This window comes from Drosophila pseudoobscura, chromosome 3, assembly GCF_009870125.1.
Source record: "Drosophila pseudoobscura strain MV-25-SWS-2005 chromosome 3, UCI_Dpse_MV25, whole genome shotgun sequence".
Taxonomy (NCBI): Eukaryota; Metazoa; Arthropoda; class Insecta; order Diptera; family Drosophilidae; genus Drosophila; species Drosophila pseudoobscura.
Window position 1 is genome coordinate 21,151,425 of NC_046680.1, and position 16,545 is coordinate 21,167,969.

Sequence of the window (16,545 nt, forward strand, 5' to 3'; positions counted from 1 at the left end):
AGCCAGGGCTGCAGTCGAGAAACGACAGTGGTCTAACGGTAAAAGCTGTCAACTGTCAAATAAAGCGCATGCGCAGTAGCAGCCGCTCCGCTCAGCTCAGCGCAAGACAGCCACAAAGAGAGGCGATTGAAAACCTTGCTCACCAAAAGCTCTTCTTTGGCCGTAGGCCGTTGTATTCCAGTGTTAAAACATTAAAAGCTGCGCTGGAAAAAGGACAACAGTTAAATAGAAGATACCAACACTATTGGTATCCAGCAGAACATAGTACACCACGCAGGTCGCGGTGGATACGCCGTGAATACGAGTACTACTCCGTACGAACTCCACACCGTTTTGGCACAATTCTCCCCCACACGCACACACTCTCGTCCGCTGCTTATACTCTACACACAATCGCACACGTTCCGTTCGCACACAGAGCAAAAAGTCGATTTTTCACCAACAAAAAGTGTTGTATATGTGGAAAGTTTTGAATTGCCAGCCATAAAATGGAACTGCAAGTGCAATAATCGAAGGTGGACGAAGTGCAGCGCTATCAGCAGGCGACAGAGAGGAGCACACGGCGAGCCGCCAGGGATGTGCACACTCCAACTCCACCATTGGGGCCGCTCGTAGTGCTGAGCTCATCGTTTGTATGAGAAAAGTTTGTATCAGCCACGCCACCCCCGCCAACGCCACAGCACGGCACAGCACAGCTCCTCCTCACCTCACCCTCCTAGTTGTACAACCACCAAGAGTCCCCCGGGTTCCAGTCGAACTGTTGTTCTGTGATGAGATGTTGGTGATAATAAGTGTGATTCCCAGCCCAAATGGTGGCTGTGGCTGTCCCCGTGCCTAGGCGGCTTTGGACCCGGACCCGGACCGAGAAGCATCCCACAACGGCAACAAAAACAAAAAGAATTAACGTCCAGAATTAGCCGATTGCAGCCTGAGTGCAGAGCAGCAACGGAGCGTCCAAGAGCATCACAACGACAACAACGAGGAGGACCCGGCTCCGGACCCGGACCAGGTCGAAGATTAGGCAGTGCACATGGCGGGCGGGAGGGTCCTGTGCGCAACGCTGCTGGCCTGGCTGACGTTCCTCACAGGTGAGTGCGCGGATGCAGACTCGCGAGTGTGGGGATTATCGCAAAAACCACTTGATTCCGGTCACTAATCCGTTCTCCGTTCTGTTTTGATGATTCCGACAAACACGTAGTCACCCACTCGGTGCGCATCACGAATCTGCGGGTGCCGCACACCTACACACTCGAACGTGATAACGAACCCGATCCTCTGGTACTCGACTGCGAGTACGAAATAGAGCCGAGCGAGAAGGGATTTGTGCTGAAGTGGCTGTTCAACAATCACTCCATCTACCAATGGATACCCTCTGTGAAGGGGTTCGCCATGGTGAGTCATTGTCCCTCCACCTCCTCCGCTCAGAGGGCGGCAAAAATTAATTAACATAAAATTCCTTGCGACTTATCCTTATAGGGCTTCATGAAGTCGAAGATAGACACCAAAATATTCAGCATGGAGGGCAGTCCCGGTGTTATATCGATAAAGAATCCCGACTGGAACATGACGGGGGAGTACACCTGTGCCGTGCAGACCTTTGAGACCACGGACAAGCGGAGTGCCCGCTTACAAATAATCGGTGGGTGTCACGGTGTCACGGGTGCTATAGCTGGGAGGAGGTTTTGGAGTGGGTATGGGTATAGAGAGGCGACTTGGATTGCTGCCCTTGCCCCATCCTCCCCTCACAGTGTTTGGATAGGTGTGAGCTTTTGCCACGTGTGATTCCCCTTTCATATTTGCATGCGTGTCAGGTGGCAGTCACTGCGGCAGCCGGAACGGAACCGCCTGTTGTCGTTGATATTCTTCTTTTATGTTTCTCTTTGGGATATTTCTTTGTTTTGTCTGACACTTGATTAATTTTCACGATTTTTCACCATCTCCCTGCTGGCAGTTCCTGAGTCGGATTTCATGCTGGAGGCACGAATGGGCGGCCCACAGTCGGATGTGGACATAATGTGTGCGGTTCAACACGTCTTTCCACAGCCGATACTGTCGGTCATGTAAGAATATATCTATTGGAGAGCGGCATGCGACGGTTAATAAAATTCTCTGTATTACTTGTGCAGGTTCGACACCCATATACTGGATTTGGTGCTAACGGAGCTGGACCAGGACCCCAGTGGCCTCTACAGCATGACTGTGCGTACGCGCATTCCTAGAGATCAACTCGAATCCCCCACACCGATAACCTGTGCGTTTATCCTGATCGGCACGAACTACACCAAGCGCCGGGAGACTATTTTCTATGGTAAGTAGAGGTAAGACGGAGCTGGTGCGATCCCCACGTGGAACGATGATCACTAACCACTGATAACCCCAGCAGATAAGGCCTCAACTATACAACGCAAGTGGACAACGGTCGCCGTGGTCATGTCGATCGCATCCCTAGCTCTAAGCAGTTAGTTTGGTAGTGTCCTTTGGTGTAGTGTAGGCTATATTTGTTTTTTTTTTTATGTTTCGTATAGACGTGTTTAACGACTTTTCATTTTTAATAGAATTTTAACGGATAAACGTAATTTTTTGCGGTATTTTTAAAAAAAGCGCTTATTTTGTAAATGCATGTAATTGTAAGGGAATCGAAACGAAACGAAGCGAAAACTAGACACCACAAAAAAACAAAACACACTCCATGCGAAACCCAAACCCGAGAAACACACACAGCAACACACTCACAAACATAACAAATTATTGTATTCATATACATATTTACCACATAAATAAATATATATATATATAATAGTTATATATGATGTATAGGTCTAATTGAGTACAGAAACGCTAATAAAGAAAACAAAAAGAAAAGAAAACGTTAAAAGTGCATTAAACCATACGCCTTCTTATCAACTGAACTCCTTCGAAAAGGCGGATGAAAACTAATTTAGAAATTCAAACTTGGTATTTGAATTCCCTCCGAATGCAACTCTGGGTTGTGGGTGTGCAGCCCTGGAGCGGAGTGGGCTCGTGGTTCATGCGCACATACAGGCTGGAAGGGCATTCCAGGCTGCCCATAAGTATGCAGTGAAAATGACAGCAGAGGCAGCAGCCTGAGCAGCAGCAGAAGCAGCGGAATCAACATCTTAGCAAAAAACTGACGCCATAGCATAGCCAGACAAAAGCCAAGGTTCCTGCTGTCCTCTGGCCAGTGGATTGGATAACAATATACATATGTAGGATCGAGGGCCAACATAGAAGCAGCTCCAAATACAGTTTCAATCCGAAGCAAGGCCAAAGCAGAATGTACTACTAACGGTTAACGGTTAGGGGTTAGGGGAAATAGAGAGAAGAGAATTTCGGCCAGGCACGATGGCTTCTGGCGATGGCGACACCATCAACACCATCGACATGGACAGCTCCTCCACATCGCAGGCAAAGCCAGTGGATCCTAGCAATGGTAAATATCCCATCAGTACCCCCTATCAGTTCGTTTCCACTAGACAAAAGGCCAAAGAAAGTCGACAAAAAAAATCAATGAATGGCAAATGGAAGTGTGCGCCCCTGGCGCATGTGTCTCGCGCGTAGGAATGAAGCAGCAGCGCCACCTTCCCCTCCGCCATTTGACGTGCAGACTGACAGCCAGGGACAGGCGGACTAGTTGACTGGTTGACTGGCGGACGGACAATGACAGACCTCATAGGTTCATATTTGTACGAACCTATGGACAGGCAGGCGAAAGTTGATAACAAAGGAAAGTTTCTTGCGTGCATGGGACGGTCAAGGGCGCGGCTATGGCGAGAGGAAGGTGGGGGAGGGGAGAGGCTTGTCCAGCGGTGATTGGCCTAAAATACGTCACGGGCTGAATTAAACATGAAACATGGCTAATAATAAACTGCTTTTTCAAACTAGCCTCCAACGACCATGTGGGTAACTCATCGCCCGAGGTAAGTATATCTGCAACGCACCCCATACACTCGTATTTCTCGTAAATCATGTACAATAATGGGTTCAATTACTTTCAGTTGGGCAATCGACCCTTGCGCACGGTCAACAACAACAACAAGTCGGACAAGGAGCGAAAGATTGGGCACAGACGTGTTGGCGAGGGCGGCGAGATTACATACAAGAAGATACAGACATCGCAGATTATGGGCTCCATACAACTTGGCATCCAGCACACCGTGAGATTATCCAGCGTTTATTCAGCTAATCCAAAGGGTCGACAGGGTGTTCATATCATCTGAATTTTCCCAACAGGTCGGCAGCCTGGCATCGAAGCCCAAGCGGGATCTACTAATGATGGACTTCTGGGAGATCGAGAGCATCACATTTCCGCCAGAGGGTTCCAGCCTTACACCTGCCCACCACTACAGTGAATTTCGATATAAGATCTACGCCCCCATAGCTTTCCGTTACTTTCGCGATCTGTTTGGCATCCAACCAGACGACTTCATGGTGAGAACGATGCTGCAGCCCTTTTGCCGGCGCTTCCCACTGACGGAGACTCTTTTTCCAGATGTCCATGTGCACTTCTCCGCTGCGAGAACTGTCGAATCCTGGTGCTTCCGGCTCTATATTCTACCTGACGAACGACGACGAATTCATCATCAAGACGGTGCAACACAAGGAGGGTGAATTCCTACAGAAACTACTGCCTGGGTGGGTACCGATTTTTTTTTGATTTTGGCGTAATAGATAGCTAACTCACCATATCCGTTCGTCCTAATCCATTTCAGTTACTATATGAATCTCAATCAAAATCCGCGCACGCTTTTGCCAAAGTTCTTCGGACTATACTGCCTTCAGACGAGCAATGCCAAAAACATACGCCTGGTGGTTATGAACAATCTGCTGCCCTCGTCGGTGAGGATGCACCTGAAGTATGACCTGAAGGGATCGACGTTCAAGCGCAAGGCGAACAAGGCGGAGCGGTCCAAGAAGTCGCCCACCTACAAGGACCTCGACTTCATGGAGCAGCACCCCAATGGGATTTTTCTAGAGGCCGAGACCTATTCGGCGTTGATCAAGACCATTCAGAGGGACTGCACGGTTCTGGAGTCGTTCAAGATCATGGACTATTCGTTGCTCCTGGGCGTGCACAATCTGGATGTGGCGCTGAAAGAGAAACTGAGCGAGACCAGGAAGCCCCTTAGGGCACCGCTGGCCGAGGACTCTGACGTGGATGTGGACGATCCGCTGGACGGCCAGGAGGCGGATGGCAAGGATCGCGACGCTGCCACGGGCATCAGTCGGAACAAGTAAGTACTCCGCCCATTTCCACGCTGATAAACCCACGAACTCAAGAGCTAACCCAGTGTGGCATACAGATCGGTTAATCGGCAGCGTCTGGTGGCGCATTCCACGGCCATGGAGAGCATTCAAGCGGAGAGCGAACCCATCGACGACGAGGAGGATGTTCCGTAAGTTGTTTTTCAATCTCCTGTGCGATCTCTGATCAGATCATTCAACTCCACTCATCTTCAGGCCCGGTGGCATACCGGCGCGCAGCGAAAAGGGCGAGCGTCTCCTGCTCTACATCGGAATCATCGACATTCTGCAATCCTACAGGCTGAAGAAGAAGCTGGAGCACACATTCAAAAGCATCATACATGATGGGGTGAGGTGTGGTTGGGATTAAGGCGTAGCTCGCATTTCAATCCGAAATCTCTTTTCCCCAGGAAACCGTCTCGGTCTGCCGGCCCTCGTTCTATGCTCAAAGATTTCAAAACTTCATGGCTAAGACCGTGTTCCGAAAGATACCCTCCCGTAAGTGGGCAGAGAGCGCGTCTAAATACTTCTCGGCTGAGTACTCGTACTGTATGGCATTTTTGTGGGCAATTGATTGATGGGTCCTTAGATGTTTTTCCGTAGATATATAGTTAAACACACACCCACACTGACACTGACACCGACACCCACTAATACACACACACACTGTACACTAGTATGTTGCTAATTTTGATTGATCGATTGATGTGCAGCAGCAAAAATGCAATATGGTACACCTTGGCCTGCGTAGACTCCGGATCCGATCTAATCCGCGATCGAAAATCATACGTACATATATCAATATCCAATATCCGCTCTATTCTCTGCTTTCTTTTTTTTGAATATGTCTCGAATGCATTCACACTCTCACACTTACGTATCCTACGCATATAGTGGATCTCCCCGAGATCAAGGGAAATCACAGAAAATTTCGTACCTTGGTAACCAGTTATATAGGTAAAGGAAATATTGTACAATTTTCAGTCTTCAGTTTTCGGTTTACGGTTTAGTTATCTTTTGATATTATTAATCACTCACCATTTACTATATTTTGTATGATTTCGAAACGGACGCAAAAGCATGTCTCTCAATGTCACGTTAGTGTCCATTTCTGGCATACCCTGGCAACCGTACTGCTCCTTGGCTTTGCGTAGTTGCTTTGGAGGCTGTGCTTTTTGACACCTACCACATACCCCCTTGTAGCATTCTCGCCTCTAATCCCACCCTCTGCTTGCATCTTCTAGCGCTTAAGCATTCGCCCTCGAAGAGAAAAAGCCTCTCCAAGGCCATACAGCGCTCCATTGACAGCGACAACGAGGCTTCCACCAGGCGTAAGTGGAAACCCATATCCCCTCCCCGCGTACGGTTGTCTATTGACCTCGCCCCGATCCTAATCCTCGATCTCATCTCCACAGCAATGCATGCCTCGCACTCCCACAGCAGTGGCAAGATCCACCAGCCGGCTAAGCTGCCCACCACAGAGCCCACGCCCGGCAGCGCTTCAGCGGCATCCGGAGCAGCTAGTGCCGGGCCATCATCAACGGCCAGTGGGAGTGGGATTGGTGAGCGTGAGAGGATGCCACCGCCCGTAAAACAGCGGACACCAGGGGGTGGCAGCAATCTGAAGGCTCGGGTACCACCGCCAGTGCCGCCACGAGGATCTCCTCGTCGCCGGGATGGACAGGACCGCTCGACGCCAGGTACAGAACAGCACACTAATCCACCACCAGCCCCAACACAGATCCACACACTGCAGGTGCCCAGGGATACCATGCCCCGCTTTGGCGACCGTCGCTCGCCCAGTAACGTCCAGGATTGGCTCGAGCTGCATGACCTCTTCGATGCCCCTGACCCCGCTGCTACCGTTACACCACCAGGGGCGATCGCGATCCCTCCACTTTCGGTCACTTTTCTGCGAAGATCCTCTCAGATACGACGCGACTCCCAGCAGTCCGTCTACTCCACAGCCCGGTCGGAGAGCAGCTTCCGACGAAAGCAGCCGCGTGTGCTCAACCACGTGGACATTTTTCAGCGGCAGAACAGCTTCGTGTCGCACAGTAGGCGCTCCTCAGCGGCTTCAATTATGGGAGGATTCCACCCATTGCGACCCGAGAGCTATCGCTCTGCACGATCTCGATCCTCGGGCAGCATTCCCTCCCAGCGCTCGCCCCGGCGGGATCTTCAGGATAAGCTGCAGCGGCGTCAGAAGCGCAGTCGCTATTTGCACTACGCGGATCTGGCATTGGGCGACGATGTCTGCGACACGCAGGAGGAAAATCTGTTGCAGTCGATTAGTGCCTTCCTCGAGGTGAAGCGGGAGCTGGAATCAACGCACCGCCCGAGGCGGCCACAGCCCAAGCTTGCCGAGCCGCCTCTTCCAGCGAGCATCGACAAGCAGCCCCCGAAGCCGCAGCCAATAAAGCGAGGAAAGAGACGGGCGCCCAAAGCAGCTCCATCCACGATACCCGAGAGCGACACCCGAGGCTCCCAGGACACGAGGGGGTCATCGATTGGGGGACAGCAGTAAATGCTCCGGCTAGGCACGCTTGCACCCGCTTGGCACACACTCATTCTCAGTCACAGTCACCCCAGTCTCTATTGCTATTTCTGTGTTACTTCTTCTCCGGCCGGCCACTCATTGTATGTTCTCCTCTGGTTTGCTCTGCTCATTGTATCGCTAGGCACAACTCCATCCTGCAGTTCGACTCCTCCCCCTGCCTTCGACGACATCTCCGAGGACAGCTCGAACAAGAACAGCACATCATCGATGGGGCGCAGGTCTCACCACAACCACCACCATTACCATCATCATCAGCAGTCCCAGCAGCAGGCGTACTACCAGCAGCAGGCCCAGTACTTGGACCGCAAAATGAACATCGGACCCGCCTATCGAGGCTCCTACAAGGAGGATATTGTGAGGTAAGCCGCTGATTGGTTTGTTTCTATTGATCGTTCCAATCTTTTCAATCTCTCTGCTTTGTGTGCTCAGCGTCTCTGAGGTGCATCTGGATACACTGCTGGCGGTGGACACATCCTCGAGCAGCCAGTATGGGTCTCGCGGCGGACTGGCCTGGACGCCGCCGGCATCAGGTGAGGGCTCCACTCCCACATGGACAGAGGGCACACCCAGTTTTACGGACTCCAGTTCGAGTGGTGATCTCGGTAATTGGCACTTGAGATTTGCTTTTGAATCGCTTTTTGTGTTTCTATATCTATTTGTATATATGTATTATTCGTTCACGCTTACAATCGTAGACAACTTCTCGCCCATTAACTCATCTAAAATCGATCGTCACAAGCCGACCGTGGAAGATGCCATCAACTCTCTGTCCTCGGGAATGGTAAATATCAGAGGTTACAAGCTCTAGATATAATCGTCTGCCACGTAATAGATTACACCCGATCTACAGACAGACAGACAACACACACATACACATACATTAATACATACACACGAGATCTCAATGGGGCAGGGCAGTGGGGCTTACTCATCCTAGAAATTTCTAAATTGCAAAACCGTTTTTCAGTTTGGGTGTTGTTCACTCCGTTTTCTGATACGCATCCCACAATCTTGCAGCCTTGCTACCGTTTGTATAACTTATTCGCATTGCATTCTTATAGATCAACTAACATAGCATGTGATGACGGCACACAAGACACAACACCGAGAACCCAACCAAGCCTGCGACTCGAATACAACATCAGCCACACACAAAATGATAATTCTTGCGTGCTCAGGACGCACTTGTATAGCTAGGATATAATCAAAATGCGCCCGCCCTCGTATAGCCACATGAGTAACACGGGCACACACCATACCACGAAAACGCATCCCCATCTGGCCATCCTCAAGCGAACATTGGATGTGAATTGTTCGAGGAATACACAAATCTATGCAAAAAAAAAGCAGGCAGAAATCAATACTGCAAATGATATTACAGATATACATATAGCAAGAAGAGAGCAAATAATACTAAGACGGATGCAGATGTCAGCCAGTTCCAGTTGCAATTCCAGTTCCCATAATCTCTTAATCGTTATATTACGTTCCCTATACTCGTACATATTGTATGGTTCAAGAGTTCGTTTGGAAAAAATATACTCGAACAATACACTGAAATTAATAAACGTTTTTGCGATACGATACCCTTGATCTCCGATATATCCACATACGTATTATGTATACAGTATACCCTATGTATAATCAGCAATCGCGATATTACAATTACAATATTGTTGTAAAATATTTAAATTTACATGCCAGAAGCAAACCAAGAGCAAAATTATATACATATTATTCATTTTGAATTTATTCTCGATTTAAATTAATTGTAAACGCGCTTAGGTTTACTAACAAACTTTAGACGGGATAGGGGCATAGTGGGACAACATCACAGGACCATAGTCGGACAGGACTGAACGGGGCAATACGAATGCTCGTAATTGAAGCAACAGACGGACACGGACAATGACTCGAGACGCGACGTATCGTATACTCCTGGGACAGAAATATGAAAGAATTGATTATTTATTAATTAGTTGAATGTTATTTAACTTATATGCATTATTCTAAAGATTACTGAAACCCAATTGTAATTACAATAAATTAAATTGCAAGGTTGAATTTCCGGCTCTGCTTCTCTGTGCTTTTTCGAATGCGAATTTGCTAAACTATAACATACATATATTGTTACAATAGGGGTACGGTACCCTTTTACCAAGTGGGGCGGGGCGACAGTGACTAGTAAAGCTTCTGCAGGTCGTTCAGCGACTGGTTGAGGAATTCGTTGGTCCAATCGTTCTCCGGGTTGTCCAGGTGGTTGTCAAAGTCAATCACATCGCGCATGGCGCCCCGCTTCAGCAGCAGAGAGACGCCCTCCAGTGTCTGTGCGGACTGCGACAGTGTGAACTTGGCCTTTGCCCATCGGGCAGAGTCGCCCGCACAGCTGTAGACCTGAATGGCGGCTCGATCATGCTCCAAAGTCACCAGCTTGTTGTCTACCAAAGCGAGGCAGGCGTTCTTGAAGTTCTCCTGGATCTTGTCAGCGATTTTTACGGCCGGCGCTTTATCTATCTGGTTGTCGTAGAAGTTCTCTGGGGCCGCATAGTATCCGGCAATCACGAGGTCTTCCTGTTCTGCATAGGCATCAATCTGAAATGACCCAATTGTGAGCACACCACACATTTCACGATGCGCGGAAATGGGCAATTATGCTTGTGTAGCCCGCAACCCACCTGCATAAGGGCAATCTCGGCCATGGGGGTGACGTGCAGGCATTGATGAAACAGCGGTATTGCATCCACGATTTCCACCAGCGACCCTTTCGATGTCTTTTCGGCCAGAAGCAGACCGTTTACTGCCTGGTGGGGATATTTGGCCGCATGGAATATCAGCTTCGTATATGCGCGCTCGGATATCTTGTAGTCGCACATTTTATTTGATCACTTTAGGAATTTATTAAAAAGAAGAAAAAAAACACGGTCCCGTTCAATCAATTAGCTGGCCTTTGCGCAGGGCTGGACACAATATCGATATACTTGTGCAGTTTTGGTATCGAAAATGTTATCGGTGGACAACACAACTGATGAAATGACTTCAATTTTATATTTATTTCAAACTAAAATTTACATTTTATACTACGTGCATGATGGAAAACATTACTAAAATATGTATAACATTTTATTTCTTAACTGTCCGTCAGCGTCCCGTTCTAGTTTTATATCTTTTCTTTTAGTTTTGCGGTTTAACTAAAAAATTGTTTGCAGTTCAGCTCCATGCCCACCAAGGGCAATCGTTAAAAGAGGAAACTACGTCTGGTTGTCGTGTAATATTGCCTTGATATCGTCAGCATCCAGAGTCTCGTACTTTAAGAGAGCCTCGGCTAGCGCCTTGTGCTCCTTGGTATGTTTCTTCAGAATGGCCTTCGCCCTCTCGTAGCTATCGCTGAGGATGCGTTTGATTTCGGCATCCACCGCCTCAATGGTGTTTGGTCCCAGGGTCTCCCCGGTGCCCAGACCCTTGCTTGGCTCAATCGTACGCAGACCCACCTTTTCAGACATGCCCCAGTCCTTGACCATATGTGTGGCAATAGAGGTAGCCTGTTTGAGATCGCTGCTGGCTCCCGAGGTTATCTTGTCCAATCCAAAGATGATCTCTTCGGCAGCACGTCCGCCCATCATGGTGTCCATCATGGCCAGCAGCTGGGCCTTAGTGACATGGTATCGCTCTTTCTCCGGTATGTACGCGGTGTGTCCTAGCGACGGGCCGCGGGGCATGATGGTTACCTTATGCAGGGGATGCGACTCCTTTGTGTAATAGGCGACAATCGCATGGCCACCCTCGTGGTAGGCCGTAATGGTGTTTGCCTCCTCATCGGGCAGGCGAGCTTTGCGCTCGGGGCCCATAAGTACCTTGTCTCGTGCTGTCTCCAAGTGCTTCATGTTAACCGTCTCAGCTCCGTCGATGGCAGCTCTGCAAGGGATATCATTCTTAGTTCCACTCACTGGCCATTCCCGTTAAATCTACCTCACCTTAATGCTGCCTGGTTAATCATGTTCTCCAGGTCTGCACCCGTGAACCCAGAGGTGCCCCGTGCTAGCATATCCAGATCGATATCATCGTGCAGAATTTTGGTTAAATACAGAGAGAGGATTTCCTTGCGGCCAGTAAAGTCTGGTGTGGATACCACCACCTCGACATCGAAACGACCGGGACGCAGTAGAGCCTGATCCAGGTCGTCACGGCGATTGGTGGCACCCAACACAATGACGCCAGCATTTTGATGGAAGCCATCCATTTCGGAGAGCAGCTGGTTTATGGTTTGATTCGCATACGGATGCAGCACAGAGTTTGTCCTCTTCGCGCCCACCGAATCAATTTCATCGATGAAGATCACACACGGAGCGCGAGCCTTGGCCGCCTCTGCAGAAGGTGTGGATTAGATTGAAGTCTCTAAAGGTAGCAAATCGTACTTACTGAACAGGTCTCGCACACGTCTGGCGCCTTGGCCAACGAGAACCTCGTCGAACTCAGGTCCGGCGGCATGGAAGAATGGCACTTTGGCCTCGCCTGCCACGGCACGTGCCAGCAGGGTTTTTCCAGTTCCTGGAGGTCCAACCAGGAGCACACCCTTTGGAAGCTTGCCGCCTAGGTTCGAGAACTTGTCGGGATTCTTGAGGAACTCAACCACCTCTTTGAGCTCCTGCTTAGCTTCGTCGCAGCCCTTGACGTCGTCGAATGTGACATTGATTTCCTCCGGATCAACTTCCACCTGGTTACCCAGCTGAATGCTACTAAAAGCGACCAACATTAATACTGATCTAGCGACGCCTGGATTGATGCGACGACTTACCGAAAGACGGAACCGTTCGAAGTGGTAAAGAAGCTCAGGAATATGCCAATAAAAACGACAACAACGATGAGTGTCTGAAATATCTGTGTGATAATTACTGGGCATTATTTGAGAAATTAGGCGACGAGGTTCCAACGGACAGGGAATGTGCCAAAATATTTAATTGGCCGAACTTAAATAATACCTTCAGATACTTCATTGTTTTGCCCGTTTTTGGTGAATCTTCCGAGTTTGCTGCGGCCAAATACCCCTCGGCAAATGCAATCTTCAGGTTCTCCTGGAAATTCAACGAATATAAGAGCTAGCCAATCAAGACTTCCCTGCATCTTACCGCGTTGTGGGTGGCTCCGTGTCCTTCGGCTTTGGACAGTAGCTTTCTCATTTTCTCCCCCTGAATGTTGGTTTCCCCATCAAGCTTTTGTGATGTCGTCCCCAGTGCGTTCTTCAGTCTGGACGTCATCGTTGGATTTCGTTTCTGCTCCGCATCTATGGAGCGATCTGTCTTGAAGCCGCGTAACTGCCTCCTGTTGGAAAATTAAAATTAACAAGCGCCCGAGTCATCGGCTGCCTCGTTGGTACTCACAGTTGATGGTAGGAGAAGAGCGGATTTAGAAGACTTTGCGTTACGATTGGATACATTTTGCTGAAATTGAATTACAGATTAACAAGGAACAAGTGGAGTTATGGATGGATTGATTTACACGTGTGCACCTATAGACTGGGCGCCTGCTGCCCCGTCCAAAGAGACATCAAACTGATAATTTGTTTGCTGATCATGGCTGATCTGTGTAACTGGTTCCACTAACGTGACGTGAACATTTCCGATGGCGGGCAGCATGCGAGTCACCTTGGCGAAGGCATCGTTCACCAGCACCGTGTCCAGAATTCCGTTCAGCCTGACAGCCTTCTCCACCATGCTCTGTATGTTGGCGCCCGACCGACTGAGCAGGTTCTTGAACTCCAGCACGAGCTCATGGCACTTGCCCGTCGTCGTTGGCTGTGTGGACGACTTTGATTTGTCAGCAAAAAGGCGCGCCGCCCCAGCTCCTCCTGGCAGCTTGGTACGCTTCACAGTGTAATAGTGTGGTTTTCTACTAAAGTTGCCAAGGTAGAGGTAGGGCTGTCATTAAACGTAAGAGGAAACGAGTGTCAGTGATGAACGGATCAGCGGCAACGGGCGGCGGTTGGTGGCCCGCGCGGCGCGCACATGCACACTTACCACAGAGTGTGTGGTGGCGGAGAACATTTCCAAAAAATACAAAACTTTAATTAATTACAATAACAGGCTCTGGATCGGGCCAGCAGACGACACAGCTGTAACTTTACTTGACAGCGAAAATGTCATAATCTGCGTGCGTGTTGCATCCCTGGCACTAGTTGTTGTGCTTGTCATCAGCCCTGCACGCGAATATAGCAAAAATACTAGCAATTTTTATTATATTTTATCTGTTACAGTATCTAGATGCGTTTTCTGTTTTTGACAATTTTTGCGCTGCCTTTTGTCTGTGTTTAAGGTTGACTACAAAATGACAATATCATTTCCGCATTAATACATCATAATTGAAAAGAGCTAAAACGGCGCGCGCATTTAGACAGTGCTGCTTCCGCTTTTTGCCAGGGCTGGCAAATAACCCAAACCGGCCGCCCCCAATCTTCTATACCGACAAACTATTTCATAAATTCTCCATTAAATTGTGTCATCATGGATTCGCCGTTGAGTGATGGCTCCCGACTGCCTCAGCAACAAAATCTGCACCCACTGGTCAGTACAATGGGTTTTTTTAAATCAATTCTTTAATTCGATTGTTAATTTTCAGGCAGATTATCAGTTCTCCGCGGAGGAGGTGAAGGCGTTACGTGAGTGCAACACCGAATCCTTCCTCCAGCGCTCGCTGCCATTTGGCACTGGTCTGGGGCTATTGGCCTACTTTGGTGTGAAGAACGGCTACTTGCAGGGCAATGGCAAATACGGAGCTGTTCCCAAAGTGGTCATGGGTGTCATCCTGGGCTACTTTGTGGGCAAGTTCAGCTACCAGCAAAAGTGCGCTGAAAAGATAATGCGGCTGCCGAACTCCCGCCTAGGCGAAGTCCTGCGCCAGCGCCGACAGGGTGGTGGTGTCATCAACACCATCTCGCCAGACGAGAGTCTGACCCGAGCATTTACATTGGCTCCCTTCTCGCCCAGCTCCGCTGATGTGTACACCGATGAGGGACTCAACCCTTCACGCAGCACAGCTTTGAACTTGGACACTGAATCACGGCCGACTTTGGCTGGCTTAGATGACATATACCGGCCCAGCCTGGACTGTGAGTAATCTGGACTGATTTCATTTTAAATGTTTTAAACTTCCTTTAATAACAGCATCTGGCCAAATGATGGACACTGAGCTGCCTTTGGAACCGGCAAAGCCAGGACAAACTTACGAAGATTTGCGCAAGAAGAATCGAGAGGGGTACGCGACGCATCAGCAAAGTCCATACTCAAAGCCCTACGAGCCTCAGGCGCCCGTTCGGCAGCGTCTTGTCGAGCCAGCACCAGAAGCAGCCACTGGACGTCCGAATAAAAATAAATATGGCGACTCCTGGCAAGACTGAGCTACTCACCGTGTGCTTTTGTTACTGATTACAGTCGCTTGTTGGATATAAATACTGAGTTTGATCGCCTTAAATTTCTGAAGAAAAAGGAATTTATTTACATTTGTTGCTTGTGCATTAGGAAACTCGGTTTCAGCCTCTCATCAGAACTATTTTCTGGCCTGTTCATAGTGGGTTCTGTACCATTCTACCGATGTTTTAATAGCCGATTCAAAGTCCGTGAAGGTGTACTCCGGCAGTAGGCTGCGTAGCTTAGCATTGGACGCCGTCTTCTTAAACTGACCGTCAGCCTTGCTTGTATCACAGACAAGTTTACCCTAAAGTAGGAAAATAAATTATTATTATTAAAGTTCCCCCTGGGGTGCTCCTATCTCATCACCTTAAACTCAAATGCTGTAGCTATTGCCTGGGCCACTTCGAAGATGGTCACTTCCTGGATTTCGTCGACACTCAGAACAATTGGCTCGACGCTGTCGTAGTTCCGCAGCACCCAAATCATCAGCTCTGCCAAATCCAGGGAGTAGATAAACTGTCTCAGAGGCTTGCCACTGCCAAAAACTGTGAAGACTTTCTCGCGTTCTGGCGTATCGGGTTGCTCCGTGATCAGCTTGTGCATGCGATTGATCATGCCCGGTATGACGTGACTCACTTCGGGCTTGTAGTTGTCGTGGGGACCGAAAATGTTGCAGGGAATCACAGAAGTGTACAAGTGTCCGTACTTGTCGTTGTACGCATGGTTCTGAATGTCGATCAGTCGCTTTGCGTAGGAGTATCCGTAATTGGAAGGGTGTGGCGGACCATTATGGACCATGGTCTCATCTATGGGATATGTGGTCTTGTCCGGGAATATACAAGTGGACAGGCATGAGACGACTTTGATGCATCCCTGCTCGTGGGCCGTTTGCAGAACATTATCATTGATCAGCAGATTGTTTCGCTGTGACCAAGGAACGTTAGATTTTGCTGGCATGTTTAAAGCCCGTGCTGCTCACCAAAAAGTCCAGATTATTGTTCATGTTGTGGAACAGGCCGCCAACCATGGCGGCCAAGTGAATGACATGCGTGGGCTTCTCCTTTGTGAACAGTGCCTGCGTGGCTGCCAGATTCCTATGAAGATGTTTTCTTTATTCACTAACGTGTGCCGATTCCAACAATACTCACGTCAAGTCGGCATCTTTGGACCCGGAAAAAAACCATTCCTCATCCGTGGGGCCTTGTTTCTTGATGATAGCTTCTAGGGCCTTGCCCACAAGGCCAGTTCCACCTGTAACCAGCACCTTTTTCATTGTTTTCACCGACCAGACAGAAAATTCCAGCCAAAGTTTACACGCAGCTG

General features: G+C 49.1%; 6 protein-coding genes across 21 annotated transcripts; 3 read left to right on the plus strand and 3 right to left on the minus strand.

Annotated features, from left to right (window-relative positions):
• The first annotated feature begins 109 nt into the window (after positions 1-109).
• Positions 110-2,676, plus strand: LOC4805495 (uncharacterized). 3 transcript variants are annotated; one of them, XM_015185204.2, is made up of 6 exons: positions 110-1,088; positions 1,199-1,392; positions 1,477-1,639; positions 1,952-2,060; positions 2,127-2,308; positions 2,381-2,676. In XM_015185204.2, the coding sequence occupies exons 1-6, from the start codon at positions 1,031-1,033 to the stop codon at positions 2,461-2,463; spliced, it is 789 nt and encodes a 262-aa protein (XP_015040690.1). In that variant the 5' UTR covers positions 110-1,030; the 3' UTR covers positions 2,464-2,676. The 3 variants fall into 3 exon arrangements, with proteins under 3 accessions (XP_015040690.1, XP_015040691.1, XP_001361890.1); XM_015185205.2 differs by having other exon boundaries at positions 112-1,088; positions 2,127-2,318; positions 2,384-2,676; XM_001361853.4 differs by having other exon boundaries at positions 112-1,088; positions 2,384-2,676.
• Positions 2,677-3,057: 381 nt separating this feature from the next.
• Positions 3,058-9,406, plus strand: PIP5K59B (Phosphatidylinositol 4-phosphate 5-kinase 59B). Of its 9 annotated transcripts, none has more exons than XM_015185208.2 (17): positions 3,059-3,451; positions 3,904-3,938; positions 4,017-4,175; positions 4,252-4,449; positions 4,511-4,653; positions 4,731-5,252; positions 5,310-5,414; positions 5,479-5,611; positions 5,673-5,760; positions 6,157-6,219; positions 6,342-6,359; positions 6,507-6,593; positions 6,678-6,962; positions 7,944-8,181; positions 8,252-8,424; positions 8,518-8,603; positions 8,884-9,406. In XM_015185208.2, exons 1-17 carry the CDS (start codon positions 3,364-3,366, stop codon positions 8,890-8,892), a joined length of 2,430 nt encoding a protein of 809 aa, XP_015040694.1. In that variant the 5' UTR covers positions 3,059-3,363; the 3' UTR covers positions 8,893-9,406. The 9 variants fall into 9 exon arrangements, with proteins under 9 accessions (XP_015040696.1, XP_015040694.1, XP_004444526.2 ...); XM_004444469.3 differs by having other exon boundaries at positions 5,322-5,414; XM_004444467.3 differs by lacking the exon at positions 8,518-8,603.
• A 366-nt stretch (positions 9,407-9,772) lies between these two features.
• On the minus strand, positions 9,773-10,800 carry EMC8-9 (ER membrane protein complex subunit 8/9). The gene is made up of 2 exons (XM_001361854.4): positions 10,498-10,800; positions 9,773-10,414 (listed from the first exon to the last, which is right to left on the minus strand). Exons 1-2 carry the CDS (start codon positions 10,693-10,695, stop codon positions 10,004-10,006), a joined length of 609 nt encoding a protein of 202 aa, XP_001361891.1. The 5' UTR covers positions 10,696-10,800; the 3' UTR covers positions 9,773-10,003.
• Positions 10,801-10,853: 53 nt separating this feature from the next.
• Positions 10,854-14,023, minus strand: YME1L (ATP-dependent zinc metalloprotease YME1L). Of its 4 annotated transcripts, none has more exons than XM_033378707.1 (9): positions 13,834-14,023; positions 13,316-13,734; positions 13,198-13,257; positions 12,946-13,138; positions 12,799-12,891; positions 12,615-12,688; positions 12,239-12,555; positions 11,794-12,184; positions 10,854-11,734 (listed from the first exon to the last, which is right to left on the minus strand). In XM_033378707.1, the coding sequence occupies exons 1-9, from the start codon at positions 13,858-13,860 to the stop codon at positions 11,071-11,073; spliced, it is 2,238 nt and encodes a 745-aa protein (XP_033234598.1). In that variant the 5' UTR covers positions 13,861-14,023; the 3' UTR covers positions 10,854-11,070. The 4 variants fall into 4 exon arrangements, with proteins under 4 accessions (XP_033234598.1, XP_001361892.4, XP_015040698.2 ...); XM_001361855.5 differs by having other exon boundaries at positions 12,615-12,697; XM_015185212.2 differs by having other exon boundaries at positions 12,239-12,552; positions 12,615-12,697; positions 13,834-14,022.
• Positions 14,024-14,155: 132 nt separating this feature from the next.
• asrij (OCIA domain-containing protein asrij) lies at positions 14,156-15,291 on the plus strand. Its single transcript, XM_001361856.4, has 3 exons — positions 14,156-14,376; positions 14,432-14,921; positions 14,977-15,291. Exons 1-3 carry the CDS (start codon positions 14,317-14,319, stop codon positions 15,207-15,209), a joined length of 783 nt encoding a protein of 260 aa, XP_001361893.2. The 5' UTR covers positions 14,156-14,316; the 3' UTR covers positions 15,210-15,291.
• Positions 15,197-16,526, minus strand: Gmer (GDP-L-fucose synthase-like protein). 3 transcript variants are annotated; one of them, XM_015185213.2, is made up of 5 exons: positions 16,371-16,526; positions 16,202-16,316; positions 15,589-16,146; positions 15,352-15,526; positions 15,197-15,286 (listed from the first exon to the last, which is right to left on the minus strand). In XM_015185213.2, the coding sequence occupies exons 1-4, from the start codon at positions 16,493-16,495 to the stop codon at positions 15,359-15,361; spliced, it is 966 nt and encodes a 321-aa protein (XP_015040699.2). In that variant the 5' UTR covers positions 16,496-16,526; the 3' UTR covers positions 15,197-15,286; positions 15,352-15,358. The 3 variants fall into 3 exon arrangements, with proteins under 3 accessions (XP_015040699.2, XP_001361894.2, XP_015040700.2); XM_001361857.5 differs by having other exon boundaries at positions 15,284-15,526; XM_015185214.2 differs by lacking the exon at positions 15,197-15,286 and having other exon boundaries at positions 15,302-15,526; positions 16,202-16,305; positions 16,371-16,507.
• Between the last annotated feature and the right edge of the window lie 19 nt (positions 16,527-16,545).